This window comes from Canis aureus, chromosome 23 (assembly GCF_053574225.1).
Source record: "Canis aureus isolate CA01 chromosome 23, VMU_Caureus_v.1.0, whole genome shotgun sequence".
Lineage (NCBI taxonomy): Eukaryota > Metazoa > Chordata > Mammalia > Carnivora > Canidae > Canis > Canis aureus.
The window spans coordinates 30,055,834-30,082,063 of NC_135633.1; the positions used below are offsets into that span (position 1 = coordinate 30,055,834).

Here is a 26,230-nt window from a genome sequence, read left to right on the forward strand (position 1 = left end):
TACCTCCTTGCTAATTGAATATTATAGATTGGATGATGAATTCTTTTAGAAGCATTATATGTTGTGTACTCTGTTACTTTATGTCTCAGTTTTAATTGAACATTAAGGGAATGCAGTATTTTAATTGTAACTCTGCCAGTATCTTTATCTAGAGGCCTGTTGCCATTTTTGTCTTTTATATTTTTGTCGCCAAGAAAGGCAGGATTATATATTTTTTTCAGATGGAGTTCGTGTAGTGTATTCTTGGTTAACAAAATACTCATAGTTTGGGGACTTTGACATGATAAATATTCATGGTGTGTAAAAGCATGATACATAACTGTACGATCTTACATTAAAATGCTTACTTGTGTAGATACACACACAGAACCTAGAAGTCAAACTGTAAACTGCTTGTGATTATGGATGACTTTGTTCTTTGCTGCTTGTGTTTTTCAGTTTCCTTTTATGCACATATTAACTTTTAAAAAATAAATTTTTAAAAGTTAATAAAAAAAATAATAATCTGCAGTGTGTCCTCAGGCCAGCATGTTTCCCTGTTTCAAAGACTAGGTAAGACAGTTGTAAGGTTAGGGGTGGTGTTGGCCCTTTTGAGGCTTCATCTTTGCTTTTGGTCCACTCCTCATTCTCAGTTACTCTGTTTCTGGGTCTGGAAGTTCCAAGTGGAGGAGAGGCTGGTGCTGCACATGAAACCAGCCAATCTCAGGGGAACCAATGGGAGGAGGCCAGCCTGAGAGGTTTTTCCCAATGAAGGACAGCCTCGGAAGGTTTGGTGGTGTGGAATAGTCTCAGACTCCTCAGCTGGTCACTCTGAGTCCCTTCGTCTTTGAAATGGGGCTGCTCAGCTCACCAGACTATTATGAGGGGAGATGAAATAGTATGCATACATGGCTTTGCTTTCCAACTCTAATGTGCTGGATCTGTGCAAGCACAATTGCCATTCCCTGTGCTGTGCTTTGTCCCCTTGGGGCACAGTGTCAGATGAGGCTGGAGAAGCAGGTAGGCCTGAATGCAGGGTAAGCAGTAGACCTCACATCAGGCTGGTAGGGAAGGAACCCACTTCCTTCCATTCTCTCCATGCCTACGACCTGCTCTGCCTTTGGCAGGAGTTGCCCAAGTATCTCCGGGGCTACCACAAGTGCACACGGGAGGAGGTGCTGCAGCTGGGGGCACTGATCTACAGGGTTAAATTCGAGGAGGACAAGTCCTACTTCCCCAGTATCCCCAAGCTTCTGCGGGAGTTGGTGCCCCAGGACCTCATCCGGCAGATCTCACCTGATGACTGGAAGCGGGTGAGTACGGAGGTGGTGGTAGGACTCGGGACACTGCCAAATGAGTCTCTGGGCACCCTATGGGTCAGGTGCTGGGCAGCAGCCCAGGGAAGTCTCTCTTGCGGAAGTCTCCCTGTATATGATAAAGTCCCATTTTCCCTTCCACTTGCTTTAGTATCCAGTCCTCCAGGCAAAGGCCTCACCTGGCCGCTTGGTAGCAATCTGCCCTGTCCTGGTTACCATGGTGACCTGATTTTACTTGATACTTTTTGGCCTGCTTGCTTAGGGGAGAGGAGAGAGGGAAGGGAGATCAGGATTCCATTGAGTGGGATAAACAAGGGGAGGGGAGCCTTCATGGCCTCTGGGACCCTCGCCCTATGCCTGGACCCCCCAGGGCCCGGGAGAGCTGGACAATGCAGGTGGGGCAGGAGTGGCAGGAGAGAGGCCTCTGACCTGTGCTTCCCCCACAGTCTATTGTTGCCTACTTCAATAAGCATGCAGGGAAGTCCAAGGAGGAAGCCAAGCTAGCCTTCCTAAAGCTCATCTTCAAGTGGCCCACCTTTGGTTCAGCTTTCTTCGAGGTGAAGGTACATTATGGGTGGCTTCTTGCCTCAAGGGGTGGGGGCAAGAAGGCACAGGAACTCCTCTCCAGGACTATGGGTGACAGCGATAGCCTCTGCCACCTGTACTGGCAAGGGAAGGATGGAAGCACCCTCAGCTTTGTACCACCTGGGTGTCTCAGTCCTGGGATCCGAGGGCCTACCCGAAGCTCAGCCTAGCAGGGGAGGCAGATGTGTAAACAAGCCAGAGTACCGGAGAATGAACTGGGTCATGTGTGACAAGGGGGAACCCTCATCAAAGTGCTAGAACCTGGGAGGCCTACCCAGACTATGAAGGCTGAGGAGGCAACAGCTGAGCTTTCCAGGAAGACCCTGGGGAGAGTGTTCCTGGCAGAGGGCCTAGCATGAGCACAGGAAGTACGAGAGATTGAGTATGGATGGCCACAGGGTAAGAGATGAGCAGACTGTGCTGAGGCAGCCTGGCAAGCAGGCGAGGGGGTGAGGTTTCCTCCTGCAGGTGGTGGCCGACACTGGAGGGTTCTAAACAGGGATGATGGGGTGAGAAATGCACTCTGACCATAGGGTGGGGGTGGGCCTAAGGGGCACGAGCAGAGGCAGGAGGATGATGAACAGGATGGCAAGAGAACTGTGGGAATGGCACAAGATGGAGAAGAGAGGGGATGGCCTCATTACATACCTTGAATGGGGGCCTTTGGAGAAGTCTGGCTGTGCAAAAAGAGAGGGAGGTAAAGAGATAAGCTGGAGGCAGCAGGGATAGAGCTCAGGATTTTTAAATATGAAAGACATTTGGGCTGAGAGAGGAGATAGCCCAGACTCCTAGAGAAGCAGGAGAGAAGGGATGAAACTGCCACTGGGGAGGGTGAGAAATGGGATCATTTGGGGACCCATGAGGGGATCTGGGTGGCACTGAGGGCCCAGTAGAGATGGAGACCATGAGCTTGCAGCAGGGCCACCAGCCCTGCTGTAGCCCTGGCATTGAGCAGGCAGCAGGAGAGGGCAACTTAATCCTGGCACCCAGCTTTCCCTGCTCTGGGTTCCCCCAGCTGTATCTGATGGTTTCTGGCTCTCTTTGCTAGCAAACTACAGAGCCAAACTTCCCCGAGATCCTCTTAATCGCCATCAATAAGTATGGGGTCAGCCTCATCGATCCCAGAAGCAAGGTGAGCAGTAAAGGGGCAGGGGTGGGGAGGTATACTTCTCTGTGTGCACCTCTAACAATGGCCCCCAAACCCAAGCCTCAAAGAGCCCCTGCTGGCCACCATCCTCACTTCATCTGCCCTCTTGGCCACACATCTTGAGATTCTTTGTCTGTCTACTTTCTTACCTGCTCCATCAAAATTGCTCTCCTAGAGTCACTAGCCACCACCTTGCTACTGAATCCAATGAACTTATCAGTACTTGGCCTATCGGCATCACTGGACCCCCTACCAACCATTCCTTCCTTCCACAATGTTCTCTGTCCATATTGGTCAGGATGGCAGACTGCATTGGGTGGAGGTGGATAACTATTGTTCATATTTATGGGCCAGAGTTGTCCTCACTCAGCAAACCAGGAAGCACAGTCCTACTACATACCCAGGAGGGGTACAACTGGACAATTGGTAGAGTGCCAAGGACCACCATCTTCCCCTTGTGCTCATGTGCCCCACTTCCCTGGTTTTCCTCTTATCTCTCTTGGTCATCCTTCTCCACGCACACACATTGTGCTCCCCAGGGCTGTCCTTGTCATCTTGTCTTCCTCCTCAGGACCATCTCACTCAGCATCATAGTTTGTTTCTTTGGGCCTCTCAAATTTCCAGTTCCAGCCCCACATACCTCACAGCCTCTCAGACTTCCTTGGGTGGCCTACCATCTGGTCCCAAATGATGCATGGATGGAGGGAAGGCACCTGCCTCCCCCAGCAGCTCCATGGCAGAGCTGGCTTGTCTTCTTTTTTTTTTTTTTTTTTTAAGATTTAATTTATTTATTCATGAGCATCACAGAGAGAGAGAGAGAGAGAGACAGGCAGAGACAGAAGCAGGCTCCATGCAGGGAGCCTGACATGGGACTCGATCCCAGGTCTCCAGGACCACACCCTGGGCTGAAGGCGGCGCTAAACCGCTGAGCCACCCGGGCTGCCCTGGCTTGTCTTCTTGCTCCTTCTCTTGTCCGACAGCTGGAGGCCTTTTCGGTGTGTGGTATCTATGGGTTGCAACTGAGGGAAGTGAGGCCATAGGGTCCAGACTGCGTAGCTTCAGACTGTGTCTGCTTCCCTAGGACATCTTGACTACTCATCCCTTCACAAAGATCTCCAACTGGAGCAGCGGCAACACCTACTTCCACATCACCATTGGGAACCTGGTGCGCGGGAGCAAATTGCTCTGTGAGACGTCACTGGTGAGAGTATTTCTATTCAGGCCTGCCTGCAGCTTCAGCTAGCATCCCAGGCCCCAGGACAAACATGAGTGCACAGCTTGGCCTGAGACTGGGATCTAGGGTCAGACTGGACCAAGGTCAGGTTGGTTTGAGACTCAGCTTAGGTCTGGGAGAGGGGCTTAATTTGGTGCTGAGAAACAGACACCTCAATTAATAACTATTGCTTGAATAACTTCAGTATCTGGGAACTGAGCCTTTAGCCTCTAAGTTCAACAGTGGACCCATTAGCAATGAGGCTTCTTGGACTGAGCTGAACTTCAGAGGTATGACTCAACTGGTAGAACCTTTAGTGTCACCAGTATGTTAGGGACCTACAAACTGGGGCCTTTATGTGGGGTCATAACAACTTAGAATCTTAGATATCTGGCTGGATGAGTCTAACTCTTCAAGTGTACAGCTGGGGAGACTGGATCGAGAGCAGGACAGGATCCTCCTTTGTCGAGGGCTCTGCTCTCTACAGTTTCCTAGGAGAGTTCTGCATCTGAGTGGGCTGGCCCTGTCCCACTTTTTGTTCTGTTCTCTTCTTGCTGTTGTTTCCAGGGCTACAAGATGGATGACCTCCTGACTTCCTATATTAGCCAGATGCTCACGGCCATGAGTAAACAGCGGGGCTCCAGGAGTGGCAAGTGAACAGTGGGAGAGGTGGTGCTGGCTCAGGCCCATCAGCTACCTCTGCCTCTGCAGGTGGGGGAGGACTTTTGCCATCTGGGCAGGGAGGCTGGGCCAGCTGGCCATCATTGATTGCACCAACTTGGCTTCCTATCCTTCCAGCGAGGCAGCCTTGCTGGGATGCAGAACTCCCCTCTATCCACTCCTGAGGGCTGGTTCTAGCCCTGGCTTGCTGTGGCCTTCCCAGTTATAAGAGCCTGTGATCCTTGGATGCCTTTCTTAGACCAGTCCTACCATGTGACCTCCTTTGACTTCAAGAGGACAACCTAGTTCTCCACACCAGGACCAACCAAACCAAACCCAGAATATTTTGAAACCTAAGGGACTGCCTTAATTCCTGTAAGACCAGGATTCTCAGCTGGGATGAGGGAGACAGATCACTTTTATATATTGCAACGTGAGTGCTGAGCCCCTGTGCTAGTTACCCCTGTTCACCTCAGGGTATAAAGTATGTGTTTAATCTTTTGGTCCTATAGTGTCTTTGCTGTGGGAAGGGGGGAGAGAGTGGGGGAATGTGTGGGGGACAAAGACAGGGCTGTGTGCGAGTGGCCTGTATATCTTTTGTCTATGTGTACAGGGCTAAGCTGGTCTGAGTTTGGGGGTTGGGATGCCTGAGCCCAAGGTGTGCTTGAAAGGGGCTTAAAGGGACTGGCTGGGACTAGGGTGGGTTATGGGGTAAATGTTGGGACATTAGTCTGGGAGGTAGTAGCCTAAGTGTGCAGGGGCTGGGGACTAGAGAAGGAACCAGCTTCTGGGACTTGACTAGGGCCAGTGGAGCCAGAATAGCTCTTGCATCCTGTCAGAAATATCTCCTTGGTTCATCAACAACTCCAAGAAGGATGCTGCTTTGGGTCAAATCCTTATGTCTTGAGAGTGCCTATAAAATGTTACTTTGGGGGCAGCCCTGGTGGTGCAGCGGCTTAGCGCCGCCTGCAGCCTGAAGTGTGATCCTGGAGACCCGAGATTGAGTCCCATGTCGAGCTCCCTGCATGGAGCCTGCTTCTCCCTCTGCCTGTGTCTCTGCCTCTCTTTCTCTCTGTGTCTCTCATGAATAAATAAATAAAATCTTAAAATAAAAAGAACTTTGCTAAAAAAATAAATAAAAAATAAATAATAAAATGTTACTTTGTGATCAGGATGAAAGGACCAAGTTAGGCCATGATCTGGGCAGGTATGTGGGTGGGGGCTTTAGACAGGGAAGGTGTGATGTGGAGGTGGGGCATCCTCCTAGGCCATGATTAGGAGGAACGCCTAGAAAAGTGACGATGGAGAATCCCCTGGAGGAGGCATGTTGATGATCAGCCCCGAGTCCCCCAATCCTGCCACAGAGTCAGTCCTTAAGTGTCTTAGGACATCTGCATCTGGATGCCCAAACATTCCACAAGGAGTTCTCCCCAGCTTCCTGGGTGGGAGGGGCTGCTAGTAAAAATAGAGGCCCCAAGACCGCACTGCTCCCTGGGATGACCATTTGCTGAGACAGCTTTGCCCCACCAGTGTTTACTTGGCTCCACGGGTAGCCCAGATTCAATCTGAGCCAGAAGGAAGGTGCTGTGGTGGTCTGCCCCAACACCATCATACTGATGGAGATAGGGAGACTTAGGAGGAGTGTGGATAGGTGGAAGTCACACAGAACCCAGTTCACTGCTTCTAACATTTAGCTCCTAGACACAAGGGGCTCCAGATGTTTGTTCTATACTCTAGTTCCCCTTAAAGGCCTAGGGCTGGTGGGTGGGCACAGAATTATGCCCATCATCCCATTGCACAGATTACAGAGTGTGTGTGTGGGATGAGATATTTTTCCCAACTCATGCCCGTGCCACTTCTCATTCACTCAGGATGGCATCACCTTTTGAACTCCTCCCCTAGTCTCTGCCAGCCTGAGTGATCACAGAAGAGTCCAGATAATACATCATTTACTTTCTAGGTTCCTGAGAGGTTGCCTTTATTCCCATGCTGATTGCACAAAGCCATTCCTTTAGCAGGGAGTGCTATGAAGGGTTAGGGTGAGAAACCCTGTAACATCACAGAACACACATCACAGCTTCAGCTCCAAGACCACACACAACTCCCTTGCCCATCCCCTTAAGACGCATTCTTTATGGAAAGCGCTAGACCACAGTGATCCTCCTGAGAGCCTCAATGGCCCTTCTGCACTCCTTCCTTGATTACCCATCACCACCCTTATGCAGAGAGGAAGAGGTAGGAGAAGGCAAGGTATGACCAAATTTTCTCCAAGGACATCCTGTAGGAGAAGGACATACTAGAGAAGGAATGCACTGTATGAAAGGATTCCTGGGAGGAGGATTAAACACTGGAGGTCTCCTGGGATTTTCAGATGGCGACCTCTTTGATGGGCACTATGAATCCCAGGGTTTCTGTGGCAGGGGAGTCAATGTGATTCAGTAGGGAGGGTCTGTCTGATGACTCCCCTGGGGAAGAACATTTGGTAATTTGTTCTTCTTAGGGGACACTGCTGGTTTGACCTTCCCCTTGGGGGATACTGGTGGCTTCACTTTCCCCTTGCACTGGTGGTTTCACATTCTCCTGGGGGGGATACTGCTGGACTGAGGGCCTCATGCTTGGGGGCTTCTGTGACACAGAGGAAGCTTGGACATCTGAAAGTTCTGGGGGGTTAGGCTGGCTGGAAGGTGGCCCCTGTTCAGGGGTTTTCCATGACTCATTTTCTATGTCAGGGGCTGCTGGTTCCTGAATATCTGTAGGGGATAGAAAAGACATAAAGAGACTCCTTTAGTGTCACTTACCCAACCTGTGTTTGCTGTGTGGTGAACTTACAGTCATCTCTTAAATGTCAGAACCACCCTCACTCCCTCAGGCTTATTCTTCTAAACTTCCTCCCCCCAAGATTTTGAGCAAAAACTTGTAAGTGGCCCTCCAATTTTGCTTGGGATAAAAACAAGTCCATTATGTGAAGTTATGGAAACTCCAAAGGGAGTCTCAAAAAGGAGCATTTGCTTAAAGATTATATATTTTACAGTGTTTCCCCACTAGAATATGAACTTGAGCCCAGGAACCTTTGACTTGATTGCCTCTCTATCCCTGGTACCCAGAAAATGTCACATAAGTAGGTGCTTGATAAACATTTTTTTGACTAATTGACTGATGGAAAAATTGGTAATAGACAGCTAGAGAGTTGAGATCTACTCTCCTACTCAGGGCAAATTTTTTAAATGGATAAAATACGAAGGAACATTAAAATTATTTAACAATATAGTGAGGAATGAAATGTGCAAATCCAAAAAGGTAAGCCCAGACCCAATTATACACTGTCTATAAGGAATTCACTTTAGATACAAAGACACAAATAGATTGAAATAAAAGAATGGAGAAACAAATACTTTGTTAACACTACTGGAAAGATGATGGTATTAATATCACACAAAGTATACTTCAGAGAAAGAATATTACCAGGAATAAAGAAGTTCATTGCTTAATGATAAAGAATTCATTTCATCAAGAAGACCTAACTCTAAATGTTTACACACCTATTAACAGTGTTTCAAAACACATGAAACAAAGACAAGACTGCAAATAAAAATCTATAATTATACTTGAAGACTTCAATACCCCATTCTCAAAAACTAATAGAACAACTGGGTAGAAAATCAGTAAGGTGTAGAACACCTGAAAAACACTGCTAGTTCTGGTCCAAGAGGGTGATGTAGGAAGATGCTGAACTCACCTCCTCCATGGACACCTATTTTATGGAGCAATTTCTCTTGAAGATGATCTGAGGGGTGACTGAACAGCCTCTTCACCACAAAAGAAACCACAAATGTAGTGATCTGAAGGGTCACCACACCTCAATGTTGATAGCAATATCCACAATAGACAAATTATGGAAAGAGCCCAGGTGTCCATTGGCAGATGAATGGATAAAGATGTGGTAGATGTATACAATGAAATACTACTCAGGGAGGAGCAAGATGGCGGAAGAGCAGGGTCCCCAAATCACCTGTCTCCACCAAATTACCTAGAAAACCTTCCAATCATCCTGAAAATCTATGAATTCGGCCTGAGAATTAGAGAACACCTGGAATGCAACAGTGAGAAGAGTTCGCGCTTCTATCAAGGTAGGAAGACGGGGAAAAAGAAATAAAGAAACAAAAGGCATCCAAGGGGGAGGGGCCCCGCGAGGAGCCGGGCTGAGGCCGGGGCGAGTGTCCCCAGGACAGGAGAGCCCCGTCCCGGAGGAGCAGGAGCTGCACCGACCTTCCCGGGGGAAAGGGGCCCGCAGGGAGGTGGAGCAGGACCCAGGAGGGCGGGGATGCCCTCGGGTTCCCGGGGACAGTAACAGAGCAACTGCGCGCCCCGGAGAGTGCGCCGAGCTCCCTAAGGGCTGCAGCGCGCACGGCGGGACCGGTGGGACCCGGAGCAGCTCGGAGGGGCTCGGGCGGCGGCTCCGCAGAGGGAGCTGCACGGCCCCGGGAGCAGCTCGGAGGGGCTCAGGCAGAGGAAGAGGCTCCGTGCGGAGGGGGCTGCTGGGTTCCAGGAGCAGCTCGGAGGGGCTCGGGCGGCGGCTCCGCGGAGGGGGTTGCGCGGCCCGGGAGCGCGAATCCAACAGCGCAGGCTCCGGAGCACAGGGCGCCGGGACACAGCCCAGGATCCCGCCTCCCCCGGGACAGGCAGAGGCCGGGAGGGCCCAGGACAGCTCGGACGCTCCTGCCCCAGCTGAGCAGATCAGCGGCCCCGCCCCAGAGCCTCCAGGCCCTGCAGACGGAGTTCCTGCCGGAGCTGAATCCAGGTTTCCAGAGCTGCCCCGCCACTGGGGCTGTTCCTCCTGCGGCCTCACGGGGTAAACAACCCCCACTGAGCCCTGCACCAGGCAGGGGCACAGCAGCTCCCCCAACTGCTAACACCTGAAAATCAGCACAACAGGCCCCTCCCCCAGAACACCAGCTAGACTGACAACTTCCAGGAGAAGCCAAGGGACTTAAAGTACACAGAATCAGAAGATACTCCCCGGTGGTTCTTTTGTTTTGTTTTGTTTTGTTTTGTTTTGTTTTGTTTTGTTTTTGATTTGTTTCCTTCCCCCACCCCCTTTTTTTTCTCCTTTCTTTTTCTTTCTCTTTTTCTTCTTTTTTTTTTCTTCCCTTTTTTTTCTCTTTTTTCTTTCCTTCTTTCTCTCCTCTCTTTTTCTCTTTTTCCCAATACAACTTGCTTTTGGCCACTCTGCACTGAGCAAAATGACTAGAAGGAAAACCTCACCTCAAAAGAAAGAATCAGAAACAGTCCTCTCTCCCACAGAGTTACAAAATCTGGATTACAATTCAATGTCAGAAAGCCAATTCAGAAGCACTATTATACAGCTACTGGTGGCTCTAGAAAAAAGTATAAAGGACTCAAGAGACTTCATGACTGCAGAATTTAGAGCTAATCAGGCAGAAATTAAAAATCAATTGAATGAGATGCAATCCAAACTAGAAGTCCTAACGACGAGGGTTAACGAGGTGGAAGAACGAGTGAGTGACCTAGAAGACAAGTTGATAGCAAAGAGGGAAACTGAGGAAAAAAGAGACAAACAATTAAAAGACCATGAGGATAGATTAAGGGAAATAAACGACAGCCTGAGAAAGAAAAACCTACGTTTAATTGGGGTTCCCGAGGGCGCCGAAAGGGACAGAGGGCCAGAATATGTATTTGAACAAATTCTAGCTGAAAACTTTCCTAATCTGGGAAGGGAAACAGGCATTCAGATCCAGGAAATAGAGAGATCCCCCCCTAAAATCAATAAAAACCGTTCAACACCTCGACATTTAATAGTGAAGCTTGCAAATTCCAAAGATAAAGAGAAGATCCTTAAAGCAGCAAGAGACAAGAAATCCCTGACTTTTATGGGGAGGAGTATTAGGGTAACAGCAGACCTCTCCACAGAGACCTGGCAGGCCAGAAAGGGCTGGCAGGATATATTCAGGGTCCTAAATGAGAAGAACATGCAACCAAGAATACTTTATCCAGCAAGGCTCTCATTCAAAATGGAAGGAGAGATACAGAGCTTCCAAGACAGGCAGCAACTAAAAGAATATGTGACCTCCAAACCAGCTCTGCAAGAAATTTTAAGGGGGACTCTTAAAATTCCCCTTTAAGAAGAAGTTCAGTGGAACAGTCCACAAAAACAAGGACTGAATAGATATCATGATGACACTAAACTCATATCTCTCAATAGTAACTGAATGTGAACGGGCTTAATGACCCCATCAAAAGGCGCAGGGTTTCAGACTGGATAAAAAAGCAGGACCCATCTATTTGCTGTCTACAAGAGACTCATTTTAGACAGAAGGACACCTACAGCCTGAAAATAAAAGGTTGGAGAACCATTTACCATTCGAATGGTCCTCAAAAGAAAGCAGGGGTAGCCATCCTTATATCAGATAAACTAAAATTTACCCCAAAGACTGTAGTGAGAGATGAAGAGGGACACTATATCATACTTAAAGGATCTATTCAACAAGAGGACTTCACAATCCTCAATATATATGCCCCGAATGTGGGAGCTGCCAAATATATCAATCAATTATTAACCAAAGTGAAGAAATACTTAGATAATAATACACTTATACTTGGTGACTTCAATCTAGCTCTTTCTATACTCGATAGGTCTTCTAAGCACAACATCTCCAAACAAACGAGAGCTTTAAATGATACACTGGACCAGATGGATTTCACAGATATCTACAGAACTTTACATCCAAACTCAACTGAATACACATTCTTCTCAAGCGCACATGGAACTTTCTCCAGAATAGACCACATATTGGGTCACAAATCGGGTCTGAACCGATACCAAAAGATTGGGATTGTCCCCTGCATATTCTCAGACCATAATGCCTTGAAATTAGAACTAAATCACAACAAGAAGTTTGGAAGGACCTCAAACACGTGGAGGTTAAGGACCATCCTGCTAAAAGATAAAAGGGTCAACCAGGAAATTAAGGAAGAATTAAAAAGATTCATGGAAACTAATGAGAATGAAGATACAACCGTTCAAAATCTTTGGGATGCAGCAAAAGCAGTCCTAAGGGGGAAATACATCGCAATACAAGCATCCATTCAAAAACTGGAAAGAACTCAAATACAAAAGCTAACCTTACACATAAAGAAGCTAGAGAAAAAACAGCAAATAGATCCTACACCCAAGAGAAGAAGGGAGTTAATAAAGATTCGAGCCAAACTCAACGAAATCGAGACCAGAAGAACTGTGGAACAGATCAACAGAACCAGGAGTTGGTTCTTTGAAAGAATTAATAAGATAGATAAACCATTAGCCAGCCTTATTAAAAAGAAGAGAGAGAAGACTCAAATTAATAAAATCATGAATGAGAAAGGAGAGATCACTACCAACACCAAGGAAATACAAACGATTTTAAAAACATATTATGAACAGCTATACGCTAATAAATTAGGCAATCTAGAAGAAATGGACACATTCCTGGAAAGCCACAAACTACCAAAACTGGAACAGGAAGAAATAGAAAACCTGAACAGGCCAATAACCAGGGAGGAAATTGAAGCAGTCATCAAAAACCTCCCAAGACACAAGAGTCCAGGGCCAGATGGCTTCCCAGGGGAATTTTATCAAACGTTTAAAGAAGAAACCATACCTATTCTCCTAAAGCTGTTTGGAAAGATAGAAAGAGATGGAGTACTTCCAAATTCGTTCTATGAGGCCAGCATCACCTTAATTCCAAAACCAGACAAAGACCCCACCAAAAAGGAGAATTACAGACCAATATCCCTGATGAACATGGATGCAAAAATTCTCAACAAGATACTGGCCAATAGGATCCAACAGTACATTAAGAAAATTATTCACCGGGATCCCTGGGTGGCGCAGCGGTTTGGCGCCTGCCTTTGGCCCAGGGCGCGATCCTGGAGACCCGGGATCGAATCCCACATCGGGCTCCTGGTGCGTGGAGCCTGCTTCTCCCTCTGCCTGTGTCTCTGCCTCTCTCTCTTTCTCTCTGTGTGACTATCATAAATAAATAAAAATTAAAAAAAAAATTTTAAAAAAAGAAAATTATTCACCATGACCAAGTAGGATTTATCCCTGGGACACAAGGCTGGTTCAACACCCGTAAAACAATCAATGTGATTCATCATATCAGCAAGAGAAAAACCAAGAACCATATGATCCTCTCATTGGATGCAGAGAAAGCATTTGACAAAATACAGCATCCATTCCTGATCAAAACTCTTCAGAGTGTAGGGATAGAGGGAACATTCCTCGACATCTTAAAAGCCATCTATGAAAAGCCCACAGCAAATATCATTCTCAATGGGGAAGCACTGGGAGCCTTTCCCCTAAGATCAGGAACAAGACAGGGATGTCCACTCTCACCACTGCTATTCAACATAGTACTGGAAGTCCTAGCCTCAGCAATCAGACAACAAAAAGACATTAAAGGCATTCAAATTGGCAAAGAAGAAGTCAAACTCTCCCTCTTCGCCGATGACATGATACTCTACATAGAAAACCCAAAAGTCTCCACCCCAAGATTGCTAGAACTCATACAGCAATTCGGTAGCGTGGCAGGATACAAAATCAATGCCCAGAAGTCAGTGGCATTTCTATACACTAACAATGAGACTGAAGAAAGAGAAATTAAGGAGTCAATCCCATTTACAATTGCACCCAAAAGCATAAGATACCTAGGAATAAACCTAACCAAAGATGTAAAGGATCTATACCCTCAAAACTATAGAACACTTCTGAAAGAAATTGAGGAAGACACAAAGAGATGGAAAAATATTCCATGCTCATGGATTGGCAGAATTAATATTGTGAAAATGTCAATGTTACCCAGGGCAATATACACGTTTAATGCAATCCCTATCAAAATACCATGGACTTTCTTCAGAGAGTTAGAACAAATTATTTTAAGATTTGTGTGGAATCAGAAAAGACCCCGAATAGCCAGGGGAATTTTAAAAAAGAAAACCATATCTGGGGGCATCACAATGCCAGATTTCAGGTTGTACTACAAAGCTGTGGTCATCAAGACAGTGTGGTACTGGCACAAAAACAGACACATAGATCAGTGGAACAGAATAGAGAATCCAGAAGTGGACCCTGAACTTTATGGGCAACTAATATTCGATAAAGGAGGAAAGACTATCCATTGGAAGAAAGACAGTCTCTTCAATAAATGGTGCTGGGAAAATTGGACATCCACATGCAGAAGAATGAAACTAGACCACTCTCTTTCACCATACACAAAGATAAACTCAAAATGGATGAAAGATCTAAATGTGAGACAAGATTCCATCAAAATCCTAGAGAAGAACACAGGCAACACCCTTTTTGAACTCGGCCATAGTAACTTCTTGCAAGATACATCCACGAAGGCAAAAGAAACAAAAGCAAAAATGAACTATTGGGACTTCATCAAGATAAGAAGCTTTTGCATAGCAAAGGATACAGTCAACAAAACTCAAAGACAACCTACAGAATGGGAGAAGATATTTGCAAATGACATATCAGATAAAGGGCTAGTTTCCAAGATCTATAAAGAACTTATTAAACTCAACACCAAAGAAACAAACAATCCAATCATGAAATGGGCAAAAGACATGAACAGAAATCTCACAGAGGAAGACAAAGACATGGCCAACATGCACATGAGAAAATGCTCTGCATCACTTGCCATCAGGGAAATACAAATCAAAACCACAATGAGATACCACCTCACACCAGTGAGAATGGGGAAAATTAACAAGGCAGGAAACAACAAATGTTGGAGAGGATGCGGAGAAAAGGGAACACTCATACACTGTTGGTGGGAATGTGAACTGGTGCAGCCACTCTGGAAAACTGTGTGGAGGTTCCTCAAACAGTTAAAAATATACCTGCCCTACAACCCAGCAATTGCACTGTTGGGGATTTACCCCAAAGATACAAATGCAATGAAACGCCGGGACACCTGCACCCCGATGTTTATAGCAGCAATGGCCACAATAGCCAAATTGTGGAAGGAGCCTCGGTGTCCAGCGAAAGATGAATGGATAAAGAAGATGTGGTTTATGTATACAATGGAATATTACTCAGCTATTAGAAATGACAAATACCCACCATTTGCTTCAATGTGGATGGAACTGGAGGGTATTATGCTGAGTGAAGTAAGCCAGTCGGAGAAGGACAAACATTATATGTTCTCATTCATTTGGGGAATATAAATAATAGTGAAAGGGAATATAAGGGAAGGGGGAAGAAATGTGTGGGAAATATCAGAAAGGGAGACAGAACGTAAAGACTGCTAACTCTGGGAAACGAACTAGGGGTGGGAGAAGGGGAGGAGGGCGGGGGGTGGGAGTGAATGGGTGACGGGCACTGGGGGTTATTCTGTATGTTAGTAAATTGAACACCAATAAAAAATAAATTAAAAAAAATTAATTAATTAATTAAAAAAAAAAAAAAGAAATACTACTCAGCCATCCAAAAAATGAAATCTCACCATTTGCAATGACATGTTTGGAACTAGAGGATATTATGCTAAACAAATAAGTCAATCAGAGAAAGACAATTATATGATCTCACACATGTGGAATTGAAGAAACAAAACAGGATCATTAGGAATAGAGGAAAAAATAAGACAAAATCAAAGAGGGAGACAAACCATAAAAGACTCTTAATCATAGGAAACAAACTGAGGCTCACTGGAGGAGAGTGGGGTGAAGGGGTATGGGGTAACTTGATGAACATTAAAGATGTAACGAGCACTGGGTGTTATATAAGACTGATGAATCACTGACCTCTACCTTTAAAGACAATAATACTTTATATGCTAATTAACTGAATTTAAAGAAGAAAAAAATCACACAGAGAATGGCAAGAAAGACACAAGAAGGGCAGCCTGAGTGGCTCAGTGGTTTAGTGCCACCTTCAGCCCAGGGCGTGATCCTGGAGACCCAGGATCGAGTCCTGCATCGGGCTCCCTGCATGGAGCCTGCTTCTCCCTCTACCTGTGCCTCTGCCTCTCTCTGTTTCTCATGAATAAATAATTAAATCTTAAAAAAAAAAAAAAAAAGACACGAGAAGGAAGGGAACCTCCACCACCAACTCTGCAAACTGCAGTAGGGAGTGGGGTGGATAGTACTGAGGGGTGGTGAACAGATTTGTCTGTTCTAAAGCACAGAAAAAAAAAAAAGCTTTGGTTTAAAAGGACAACTAGGATATAAAGGAAGCAGCCCCAGAAACCTGCCAAATAGCAGGAGAGCTGGCTGGAACCCTCTCTGGTAATAGGAGCTGGCAAGTGCCCTGATAGTGTGGATGGAAACAAGGTCTGGGCATCCCAGCTGGCTTACTGCCTCAGTGAGCTCCAGGGTCCTAGCCCACACCAGCCTAAGCCATCTCTCTAAGGCAGCCGCAGTGTAGCACATACTGGTACGATCCTGGTCAGTGCTTGTTACAACTACAGTCATCTTGCCAAGGTAACGTAGATGTAAAACACCATGGAACATTCTAGGTCCAAACCACTTTGGCTCCAGACAACTTGCTAAGGTACAGCACAGATGCACACCTCAGCTCTAGCTGTCCTACCAGGGTGCCTCCTGCGTTAAGTACCCTGGAACACCCTGGCTTGCACCCACTTCAGCTTCAGTAGTACTACCAGGGCACTGACTACATGAAGAATCCCAAGACTACCTCCACCTCTACCCATTTTAGCTTTGGCCATCCAGAGTGCCCTAGGAACCCCAACCTATAACCAGCCACAGCTTTAGCCAGCCAAAGTCACCAGACACATACAGTATACACAAGGGATGACCATAGGCAAGACCACTTCTCTTAGTTTATGAGAAGTAGCTGTTCTGCCTAGTTCATAGAAACAGACACAGAAAGTCAAGCCAAATAAAGAGACAAAGGAATATGCTGCAAATGAAAAATAAGACAAAACCTCAGAAAAAGAACTAAATGAAATGTAGATAACCAATTTATCTAATAAAGAGTTCAGAGTGATGGTCATAAAAATGTTCAACAGACTGGAGAAAATAGTAGATGAACTTAGGATTTCAACAAAGAGAAAACATGAAAAATGGCCAGAATTTAAGAACACAATAAATGAAATGAAAAATACACTAGAAGGAAGGAACAGATTAGAGGATGCAGAAGAACAGAGATCTGGAAGACAGGGTAAAGGAGAACACCTGAGCTGAATAGCAAAAAGAAAAAAATTCCAAGATTTTTTTAAAAAAGTAATTTCTGTACTCAATGTAGGGCTTGATCTCATCCCTGAGATCAAGAGTCACACACTCTATCAACTAAGCCAGCCAAAGGTATTGAATATTAAATATTATAATAGTTTAATATTAAGTATTAATAATTCCAGAGCACTCTGGAAAAAATAATTTTTAAAAATGAGCATAGGATAAGAGGTTTCTTGGGCAACATCAAATGAACAAATGTTTGCATTATAGGCATTCCAGAAGAAGAGAGAGAGAAAGGCAGAAAAGTTAGTTGAAGAAACAGCTGTAAACTTCCATATGCTGCCTACAAGAGACTCACTAAAGACCTAAAGACACACACAGATTAAAAGTGAAGGGATGGAAAGACATATTCCATGCAAATACAAGGGGGGAAAAAAGCCAGAGTACTAATCCTTTTATTAGACAAAACAGCCTTTAAAACAAAGACTGTAACAGACACAAAGAAGGGCATTACATAATGATAAAGGGATCAATCCAGAAACAGGATATAACAATTGTAAATATCAATGCATCCAACATGGGAGCACCTACATACATAGATATTAACATTCATAAGGGGAGAAATTAACAGGGAATAATAATAGAAGGGAACTTTAACACCCTACTTACATCAATGGATAGATCTTCCAGACAGAAACCCAACAAGGAAACTGGCTTTGAACAACACATTAGATCAGATGGACTTAAGAGACAGATACAGAACATTCCATCCAAAGCAGAATATACATTCTTTTCAAGTGCACATGGAACATTCTCCAGACAGATGTGTTAGGCCACAAAATAAGTCTTAATAAATTTAGGAAGACTAATCAAGTCATCCATATTTTCTGACCACAACAGCATGGAATTAAAAATCAATTACAAGAATCAAAAAAACAGGGGCAGCCCAGGTGGCTCAGTGGTTTAGCGCCTGCCTTCCGCCCAGGGCATGATCCTGCAGTCCAGGGATCGAGTCCCACATCAGGCTTCCTGCATGGAGCCTGCTTCTCCCTCTGCCTGTGTCTCTGCCTCTCTCTCTATCTCTCTGTCTCTCATTAATAAACAAATAAAATCTTCAAAAAAAAAAAAAACAAGAATCAAAAAAACAGAAAAGCACAAACATATAAAGGCTAAGCAACATGCTACTAAACAACGAATGGATCAGTGAAGAAATCAAAGAGGAAATTTAAAAAAATACATGGAGACAAAAAAAAAATGTAAACACAACAGTCCAAAATCTTTGGGATGCAGCAAAAGCAGTCCTAAGAGGAAAGTACATAGCAACACAGGCCTTCCTCAAGAAACAAGAAAAGTCCCAAATACACAACCTAATCTTACGCCTAAAAGAAGTGGAAAAAGAACAGCAAATAAAGCCTAAATCCAGGAGGAGAAGGGAAATAATAAAAATTAGAGCAGAAATCAATGACATATAATTAAAAAGAAAAACCCTGGTAGAACAGATCAACAAAACTAGTAGCTGATTCTTTGAAAGAATAAACAAATTGGAAACACTCTAGCCAGACTTGTCAAAAAGAAAAGAGAAAGGACACAAATAAAATCATGAATGAAAGAGGAGAGATCACAACCAACACCACAGAAATACAATTTTAAGAGGATATTATGACCAATTATATGCCAACAAATTAGGCAATCTGGAAGAAATGGATAAATTCCTAGAAACATATAAGTTGCCAAAACTGAAACAGAAAGTAGAAGAAAATCTGAACAGACCCATAACCAGCAAAGAAATTTAATAAGAATAAACAATCTCCCAACAAACAACAGTCCAGGGATGGATGGCTTCCCAGGGGAATTCTACCAAACATTTAAAGAATTAATATCTATTCTTCTGAAACTCTTCCAAAAATAGAAATGGAAGGAAAACTCCCAAACTCTTTCTATGAGGCCAGCATTATCTTGATCCCCAAACCAGACAAAGACCCCACTAAAAAGAATTACAGGCCAATATCACTGATGAACATAGATGCCAAATCCTCACCAAGATACTAGCAAATCAGATTGAACAGTGTATTAAAAGGATTATTTACCATGACCAAGTGGAATTTATTCCTGGGCTGCAGCAGGGTAGGGCAGGAGGGAGTTCAACATTAGCAAATCAACAACATGTTATGCCACATTAATAAAAAAAAGGGTAAGAATCATATGATCCCTTCAATAGATGCAGAAAAAGCATTTCACAAAATACAGCATTGTTTCTTGATAAAAACCCTCAAGGAAGTAGGTATAGAATGAACATATCGCAATATCATAAAGGTCATATATGAAAGACCCACAGTTAATCATCCTCAATGAGGAAAAACTGAGAGCATTTCCCCTAAGGTCAGGAACACAACAGGAATGTCCACTCTCATCACTGTTGTTCAACATAGTACTGGAAGTCCTAGCCTCAGAAATCAGACAACAAAAAGAAATAAAAGGCATCTGAATCAGAAAAGAAGTCAAACTTCATTTGTTAAAATGTCTATACTACCCAAAGCAATTTACATGTTCAATGCAATCCCTATCAAAATAACACCAGCATTATTCACAGAGCTGGAACAAAATATTCTAAAATTGGCATGGAACCATAGAAGACCCTAAATAGCCAAAGCAATCCTGAATAAGAAAACCAAAGCTAGAGCCATCAAAATTCCGGACTTCAAACTCTATTATAAAGCTGTAGTCATCAAGACAGTATGGTACTGGCATAAAAATAGACACCGAGGACAGTGGAAAAGAATAGAGAACCCAGAAATGGACCCTCAATTCTATGGCCAACTAATCTTTCACAAAGGAGGAAAGAATATCCAGTGGAAAGAAGGCAGTCTCTTGAATAAATGGTGTTGGGAAAACTGGACAGCAGCATGCAGAAGAATGAAACCGGACCACTTTCTTACACCATAGACAAAAATAGACTCAAAATAGACGAAAGAACTAAATGTGAGAAAGGATTCCATCAAAATCCTAGAGAAGACAGGCAGCAACCTCTCTGACCTTGGCCACAGCAACTTCTTGTTAGACATGTCTCCGGAGGCAAGGGAAACAAAAGCAAAAATGAACTATTGGGACCTCATCAAGATAAAAAGCTTCTGTACAGCAAAGAAACAATCAACAAAACCAAAAGATCCCAGTGGCATTGTTTACATCTTAAAATTCATATGAATCTCAAGGGGCCCTAGAAATCCAGAACAATCTTGAAAAAGAATAATAAAGTTGGAAGACTCACATGCCTCCTGATTTCAAAAAAAGCTACAGTAACCAAAATAGTGGGGTATAAGCATAAAGACAAACCTATAGACCAATGGAATAGGCTAGAGAACACAGTAATAAATGACTTTATATATGGCTAATTGATTTCAGGAATCATTTCAAGACCATTCAATGGGAAAAGGACAATCTTTTCAAAAAATGATGTTAGGAAAACTAGATATCCATACACAAAAGAATGAAGTTGGACACTTAACTTGCACCATATATGAAAATGAACTAGAAACAGGGTCAGAGACCTAAAGGTATGAAATAAAACTATAAAACTCTTTGAAGGAAACATGGGGGAAATCTTCATGACAATGGGTTTGGCAATGTTTTCTTGGATATAACACGAAAGAGTCAACAAAAGACAAAATGGACATATTGGACTTTATGAAAATTAAAAACTTTTGTGCATCAAATGACACGAATCAAGAACAAAAAAGGCAAACCACAGAATAGGAGAAAGTATTTTTAAATCATTTATCTGATAAGAGATTAATATCGAGAACATATTTATATATATTAATATATATTATATATATTAATACATATTATATATTCTCTCTCTCTTTATATATATTATGCTCATTTGACAGAGGTGGCAAGTGAGGCTCAATGAAATTGAGGAGATGCATAAGACGCAGAAACAGTAAATGCGAAAGTCAGATTCCAACTTAAGACCAAAAATACATGTTCCTTCCATTATAAGATTCCCTCAGAGTCTTGTGGACTACTAAAACTGAACAACAAAATGAACAACCAGATTTAAAAATAGCCCAAGGACATAAACAGATATTTTCCCAGAGAAGATATATACCAATTGCCAATAAGAACATTAAAAGAGGGGCAGCTGGATGGCTTAGTTGGTTGAGCATCTGACTCTTGATTTTGGCTCAGGTCATGACCTCAGGGTTGTGTGACTGAACCTCATGCTAGTTGTGGAGACTGCTTGAGATTCTCTCTCCTTTTCTTTGCCCATCCCCCATGTGTGCATGTGCTCTCTCTCTCAAAAAAACAAGCTCATGAAAAGATAGTCATCATCACTATTTGTTAGGGAAATACAAACCTAAACCACAGTAAGATACCACCTCACACCTACTAGGATGGCTATTATTAAAAAGAAAATAATAGAAGTTGGGGAGAACGTGGAGAAATTAGAACCCTTGTACAGGGCTGTGGGAATGAAAAATGGTGCAGCCACTGTGAAAAGTGGTATGGCAGTTCCTCAAAAAATTAAAAATAAAGGGGCGCTGGGTGGCTCAGTCGGTTAAGTGTCTGCCTTTGGCTCAGGTCATGATCCCAGGGTCCTGGGATCAAGTCTTGCATAGGGCTCTCCGCTCAGTGGGGAGCCTACTTTTCCCTCTCCCACTCTCCCTGCTGGTAGGCTGTCAAATAAATAAACTAAATATTTAAAAAAATAGAATTTCTGTACTATTCCACAGTTATACTTCTAGATATATACTTTAAAAAATTAAAAACAGGGACATTAATAGATGTTTGTGTGTCCATGTTTATAGCCAAAAGGTGGAAACAACCCAAATGTCCATGAATTGATAGGTAAACAAAACATAGTCTACACACATAATGGAGCATTATTCAGTTTTAAAAAGGAAGGAAATTCTGATACATTTTACAATATGGATGAGCCTAGAATGGATGAACCTTGAAGTCATTATGCTAAGCAAAATAAGCCAACCATAATAGGACAAATACTGTATGATTCCATTCGTATCAAGTACTTAGAGTAATCAAAATCACAGAAACAAAAAATAGAATGGTAGTTGCCAGGGACTTGGGGGAGAAATGAGGAGTTATGCTTAATGGGTACAGAGTTTCAAGGGTTTACTTTCAGCTTTCTTAGGGTATAATCAGCAAATAAAAATTGTATATATTTAAGGTATATCACTTGATATTTTGATATACCTCTATATTGTGAAATTATCACCACTAACTAATCTCATTTTATTTTTTGTTTCTTTTTGTGTTAAGAACATGTAAGATTTGTCCTGTTAGCAAATTTCAAGTATATAACAGTATTGGTAACTATAGTTACATTGCTATATATTTGATCAACATCTCTCCATTTCTTTCTCACCTTAGCAACCACCATTCTATTCTCAGCTTATTGGAGTTTGACTATTTTAGATCCCACATGTAAGTGAGATCACGGACTATTTGTCTTTCTATGTCTGCCTTATTTAACTCAGCATAATGTCCTCTAATTTCATTCATGGTGTTCCAAATGGCAGAATTTCCTTCTTTTTAAAAGCTAGAAGCCAGCCAAGCTACTTCTACCCACTGAATTAACAAGAAAAAACCTACAGTGAAACAAGGAGGAAAGGCTGAGACACAGTCTTGCCATAAACCTCATCCCCAGCATGGTAATGCACAACCAGAAGGAGTTGGCTTCTCTTTGAGAAGCAGAGTTTGGACACTGCATCTGGTGCCCCAACTTTTAAGACTTCTGTCTGAAAGATAAGCTCCCAAAACATCTTGCTTTGAATGTCAATGGGGCTTGTAGCTACTAAATCTGTAAGGCTGTAACAAACCCAGAAACTATTCTTAAAGGACTCATGTGGATTCACCATGGTGAACACCCAGGACCCAGTGCAGAGGCAGAAGAATAAAACACTCTATCTTTCCATGAAAGGGGGGACAGGCTTCAAATTTAACATTTATCTAGGGGCCAACTCCAATACTCTCCAGAGACTACAGTAGCTGGTGAGGGCCATGTTTATATGTTCTCTTTCTGCCTTGCTCCAGGTCAACAGTATTTTCCAGAAGGGAGGCTGAGCACATGCCTGCTGCCCTGATTTTTGTACTTGCTACCCAGAACATGCCCCTTGATCACCTGGCTCTGGTGGTCAATGGGGCCTAAATTCATGAGTCTCACAGGACTATAACAGAGAGACAATTCTTAACTGGCTATCCCCCCAAAAACCCAGCACAGAGTCAGCAGCCAGAAACACCTAGTCTTTCTGTGAAAGAGGCCTATTTGCTTATTTTAAAAGTTGTAGCCCAAGAGGCAGGCTTTTAATTTAACCTACATCTAGAGGTCAACTGTAATCCTCTCCAGAGACCAGGAAGGCCAGTGGGCACCATCTTCATGCTCTCCTTCTACCAAGAAAGGGGTCTGTACACACATCTGATAACCTGGTTTTTGTGACTGCCACCTAGAAGACATCTTCTTTAATAGCCTGGCTCTGGTAACTAGCAAGTTAGTATTCACAGGTTCAACAAAATGGTAGCAAAGAAAAGTTTAGAATTGGCTAAACTCTCAGGGCTCAGTGCAGAGAGAGCAGACAGAAACTCCCATTTCCCAGACTTCCCTTGAAAGAGGCCTATTTGCATACTTTAAAAGCTGCTAATGGGATGCCTGTGTGGCTCAGCGGTTGAGCACCTGCCCTTGGCTCAGGGAGTGATCCAGAGATCAAGTCCCACATCAGGGGATGATGCTTGGAGCCTGCTTCTCCCTCTGCCTGTATCTCTGCCTCTGTGTCTCATGAATAAATAAATAAAATCTTAAAAAAAAAAAGCTGCTGAGGATCTGACTTTAAAAAACCTGCATCTAGGTGCTGAGATCCTTCCCTGTTTTGGACACAAAAGGTCTTGGCAAACTCTCACCTACTGGAGCTACTAAGAACAAACAAGCATGTGCAGACAATCATAAAGTTTTGAGAGACAACAAGAGCTGGAGCAGGGTTGAATAATAAGGTTCATCTCTTACACCAGACCACTCTTCCAAGACTCAGAGAGATGGCTGCTTTACCTAAGGCATGGAAATCAACACAGTCAAGGAAAATGAAGAAATAGAGGAATGTGTTCCAAATGCCAGAACAAGATAAAACCTCAGAAAAAGACCCTAATGAAAAAGAGATAAGTGATTTACCTACCAAAGAGTTGAAAATTATGGCAATAAGTATGTTCACCAAGGTCAGGAAACAATGAATAAACAAATTTAAGAATTTCAACAAAGAAACAGAAAATACAAGAAAATACCAAGCAAAAATTACAGACCTGAATAATACAATAAATGAACTGGAAAAATTCAACAGAGGGGTTCAACAGCATACTAGATAAAGCTAAAACAGGACAAGCAAACTTGAAGGCAGCAGTGGAATTCATCCAATCAGAAGAGTAAAAAGGATAAAAAATAGTGAAGATTGCTTAAGGAGCTTATTGGGCCATATCAAGTGGACTTATATGCAATTTATAGGGGTTCCAGAAAAAAGAAAAGAGAGGGAAAGGGGTAGAAAAGTTATTTGGAAAAATAATGGTTGAAAACTTTCCTAACCTGGGGAATGAAGCTGATATCCAGGTCCAGAAAATCTTAAAAGTAGCAAGAGGAAAACAATTTGTTACATACAAGGGAACCCCATAAGATTATAAGCAGATTTTTCAGCAGAAACTTTGCAGGCCAGGAGAAAGTGGCACCATGTATTCAAAGTACTAAAAAAAAAAAAAAAAAAAAAAAAGCATTATCAAGAATATTCTATCCAGCAAAGTTAGCCTTTGGAGCTGAGAGAGTTAAAGAGTTTTCCAGATGAGCAACAACTGAAGGAGTTTAGCACCACTAGACCAGCCTCAAATGTTAAAGGGACTTCTTTAAGCTGATATGAAAGAGTGTTACTTAGTAACAGGAAAATACATGAAAGTACCAATCTCATTGATAAAAGTAAATATACAATTAAATTCAGAATAATCTAATGTAATGCTGGTGTGATCCAGTATAAAGGCTAAAAATCACAATAAAAATAACTATATAATAATTTGCTAATGGATATACAAGATAAAGAGGTTTAAATTATGACCTCAAAAAATGTGGGGGTGTAAAGTAAAAATGTATAGCTTTAGTATGTGTTCAAACGCAAGTTGTTGGGGGATCTCTGGATGGCTCAGCGGTTTGGTGCCTGCCTTCGGCCCCGGGGCATGGTCCTGGAGTCCCGGGATCAAGTCTATGTGGGGCTCCCTGCATGGGGCCTGCTTCTCCCTCTGCCTGTGTCTTTGCCTCTCTCTCTCTGTGTCTCTCATGAATAAATAAAAAAAAAAACCCTCAAGTTGTTATCAAATTAAAGTAGATTATTGTGTTATACATAAACTTCATGGTAAACACAAAGCAAAGTCTTATGGAATATACACAAAAATAAAGAGAAAAGAGCCCAAGTATGCCACTACAGAAAATTTTCAAATCACAAAGGGAAGGAGCAAGAGAAAAAGAAAGGAACAGAAGAATTACAAAACAGCTATAAAACAATTAACAAAATGGCAATAAGCCCATACCTATAAATAATTACTTTAAATGCAAATGGACTAAGTTCTCCAACCAAAGGAGAAGAGCTGAATGTATAAAAAACAAGACCCAACTATAGGCTACCTATAAGAGACTCACTTCAACTTTAAGGATACACAGACTGAAAGTGAAAGGATTGAAAAAGATATTCCATGCACATGGAAACCAAAAGAGAAATTCCACTGGGCAGTCAGGGTGGCTCAGCAGTTTAGCACTACCTTCAGCCAGGGTCTGATCCTGGAGACCCGGGATCGAGTTTCATTTCGGGCTCCCTGCATGAAGCCTGCTTCTCCCTCTGCCTGTGTCTCTGCCTCTCTCTCTCTCTCATGAATAAATAAATAAAATCTTAAAAAGAAAAAAAATCCATTATTACATTTCCTTTATCCATTCCTCCATCAACAAACATTTAGGTTGTTCCCGTATCTTGGCTATTGTGAATAGTGCTGTGCTGCAATAAACATGGGAGTACAGATATCTCCTAATGGTACTGGTTTCATTTCCTTTGGATGTGTTCCCAACAATAGCGGAATTGCTGGATCATATGGTAGTTCTAT

The 26,230-nt window shown here is 43.2% G+C and overlaps 2 protein-coding genes across 24 annotated transcripts in view; one reads left to right on the forward strand and one right to left on the reverse strand.

Moving 5' to 3' along the window:
• MYO7A (myosin VIIA) overlaps nucleotides 1–5,396 on the forward strand; it is an 84,377-nt gene extending 78,981 nt beyond the window's left edge. For 5 of the 7 annotated variants that reach the window (XM_077867148.1, XM_077867143.1, XM_077867145.1 and 2 more), the window contains 6 exons: nucleotides 1,107–1,292; nucleotides 1,742–1,858; nucleotides 2,929–3,012; nucleotides 4,109–4,228; nucleotides 4,808–4,951; nucleotides 5,039–5,396. In XM_077867148.1, coding sequence (XP_077723274.1) covers nucleotides 1,107–1,292; nucleotides 1,742–1,858; nucleotides 2,929–3,012; nucleotides 4,109–4,228; nucleotides 4,808–4,897 — 597 coding nt within the window. In that variant the 3' untranslated portion in view covers nucleotides 4,898–4,951; nucleotides 5,039–5,396. Of the gene's footprint in view, nucleotides 1–1,106; nucleotides 1,293–1,741; nucleotides 1,859–2,928; nucleotides 3,013–4,108; nucleotides 4,229–4,807 lie in introns of those variants that run through there. The other 2 variants (XM_077867144.1, XM_077867149.1) reach the window with 2 other exon arrangements.
• A 1,798-nt stretch (nucleotides 5,397–7,194) lies between these two features.
• GDPD4 (glycerophosphodiester phosphodiesterase domain containing 4) overlaps nucleotides 7,195–26,230 on the reverse strand; it is a 118,996-nt gene continuing 99,960 nt past the window's right edge. For 14 of the 17 annotated variants that reach the window (XR_013362281.1, XR_013362280.1, XR_013362278.1 and 11 more), the window contains one exon: nucleotides 7,532–7,650. Coding sequence is in view for 3 of the 17 variants with exons in the window: in XM_077867151.1 (XP_077723277.1) it covers nucleotides 7,397–7,650 (254 nt within the window). In the remaining 14 variants the exon portion in view is untranslated. Of the gene's footprint in view, nucleotides 7,651–26,230 lie in introns of all 17 variants that reach the window. The other 3 variants (XM_077867153.1, XM_077867152.1, XM_077867151.1) reach the window with 2 other exon arrangements.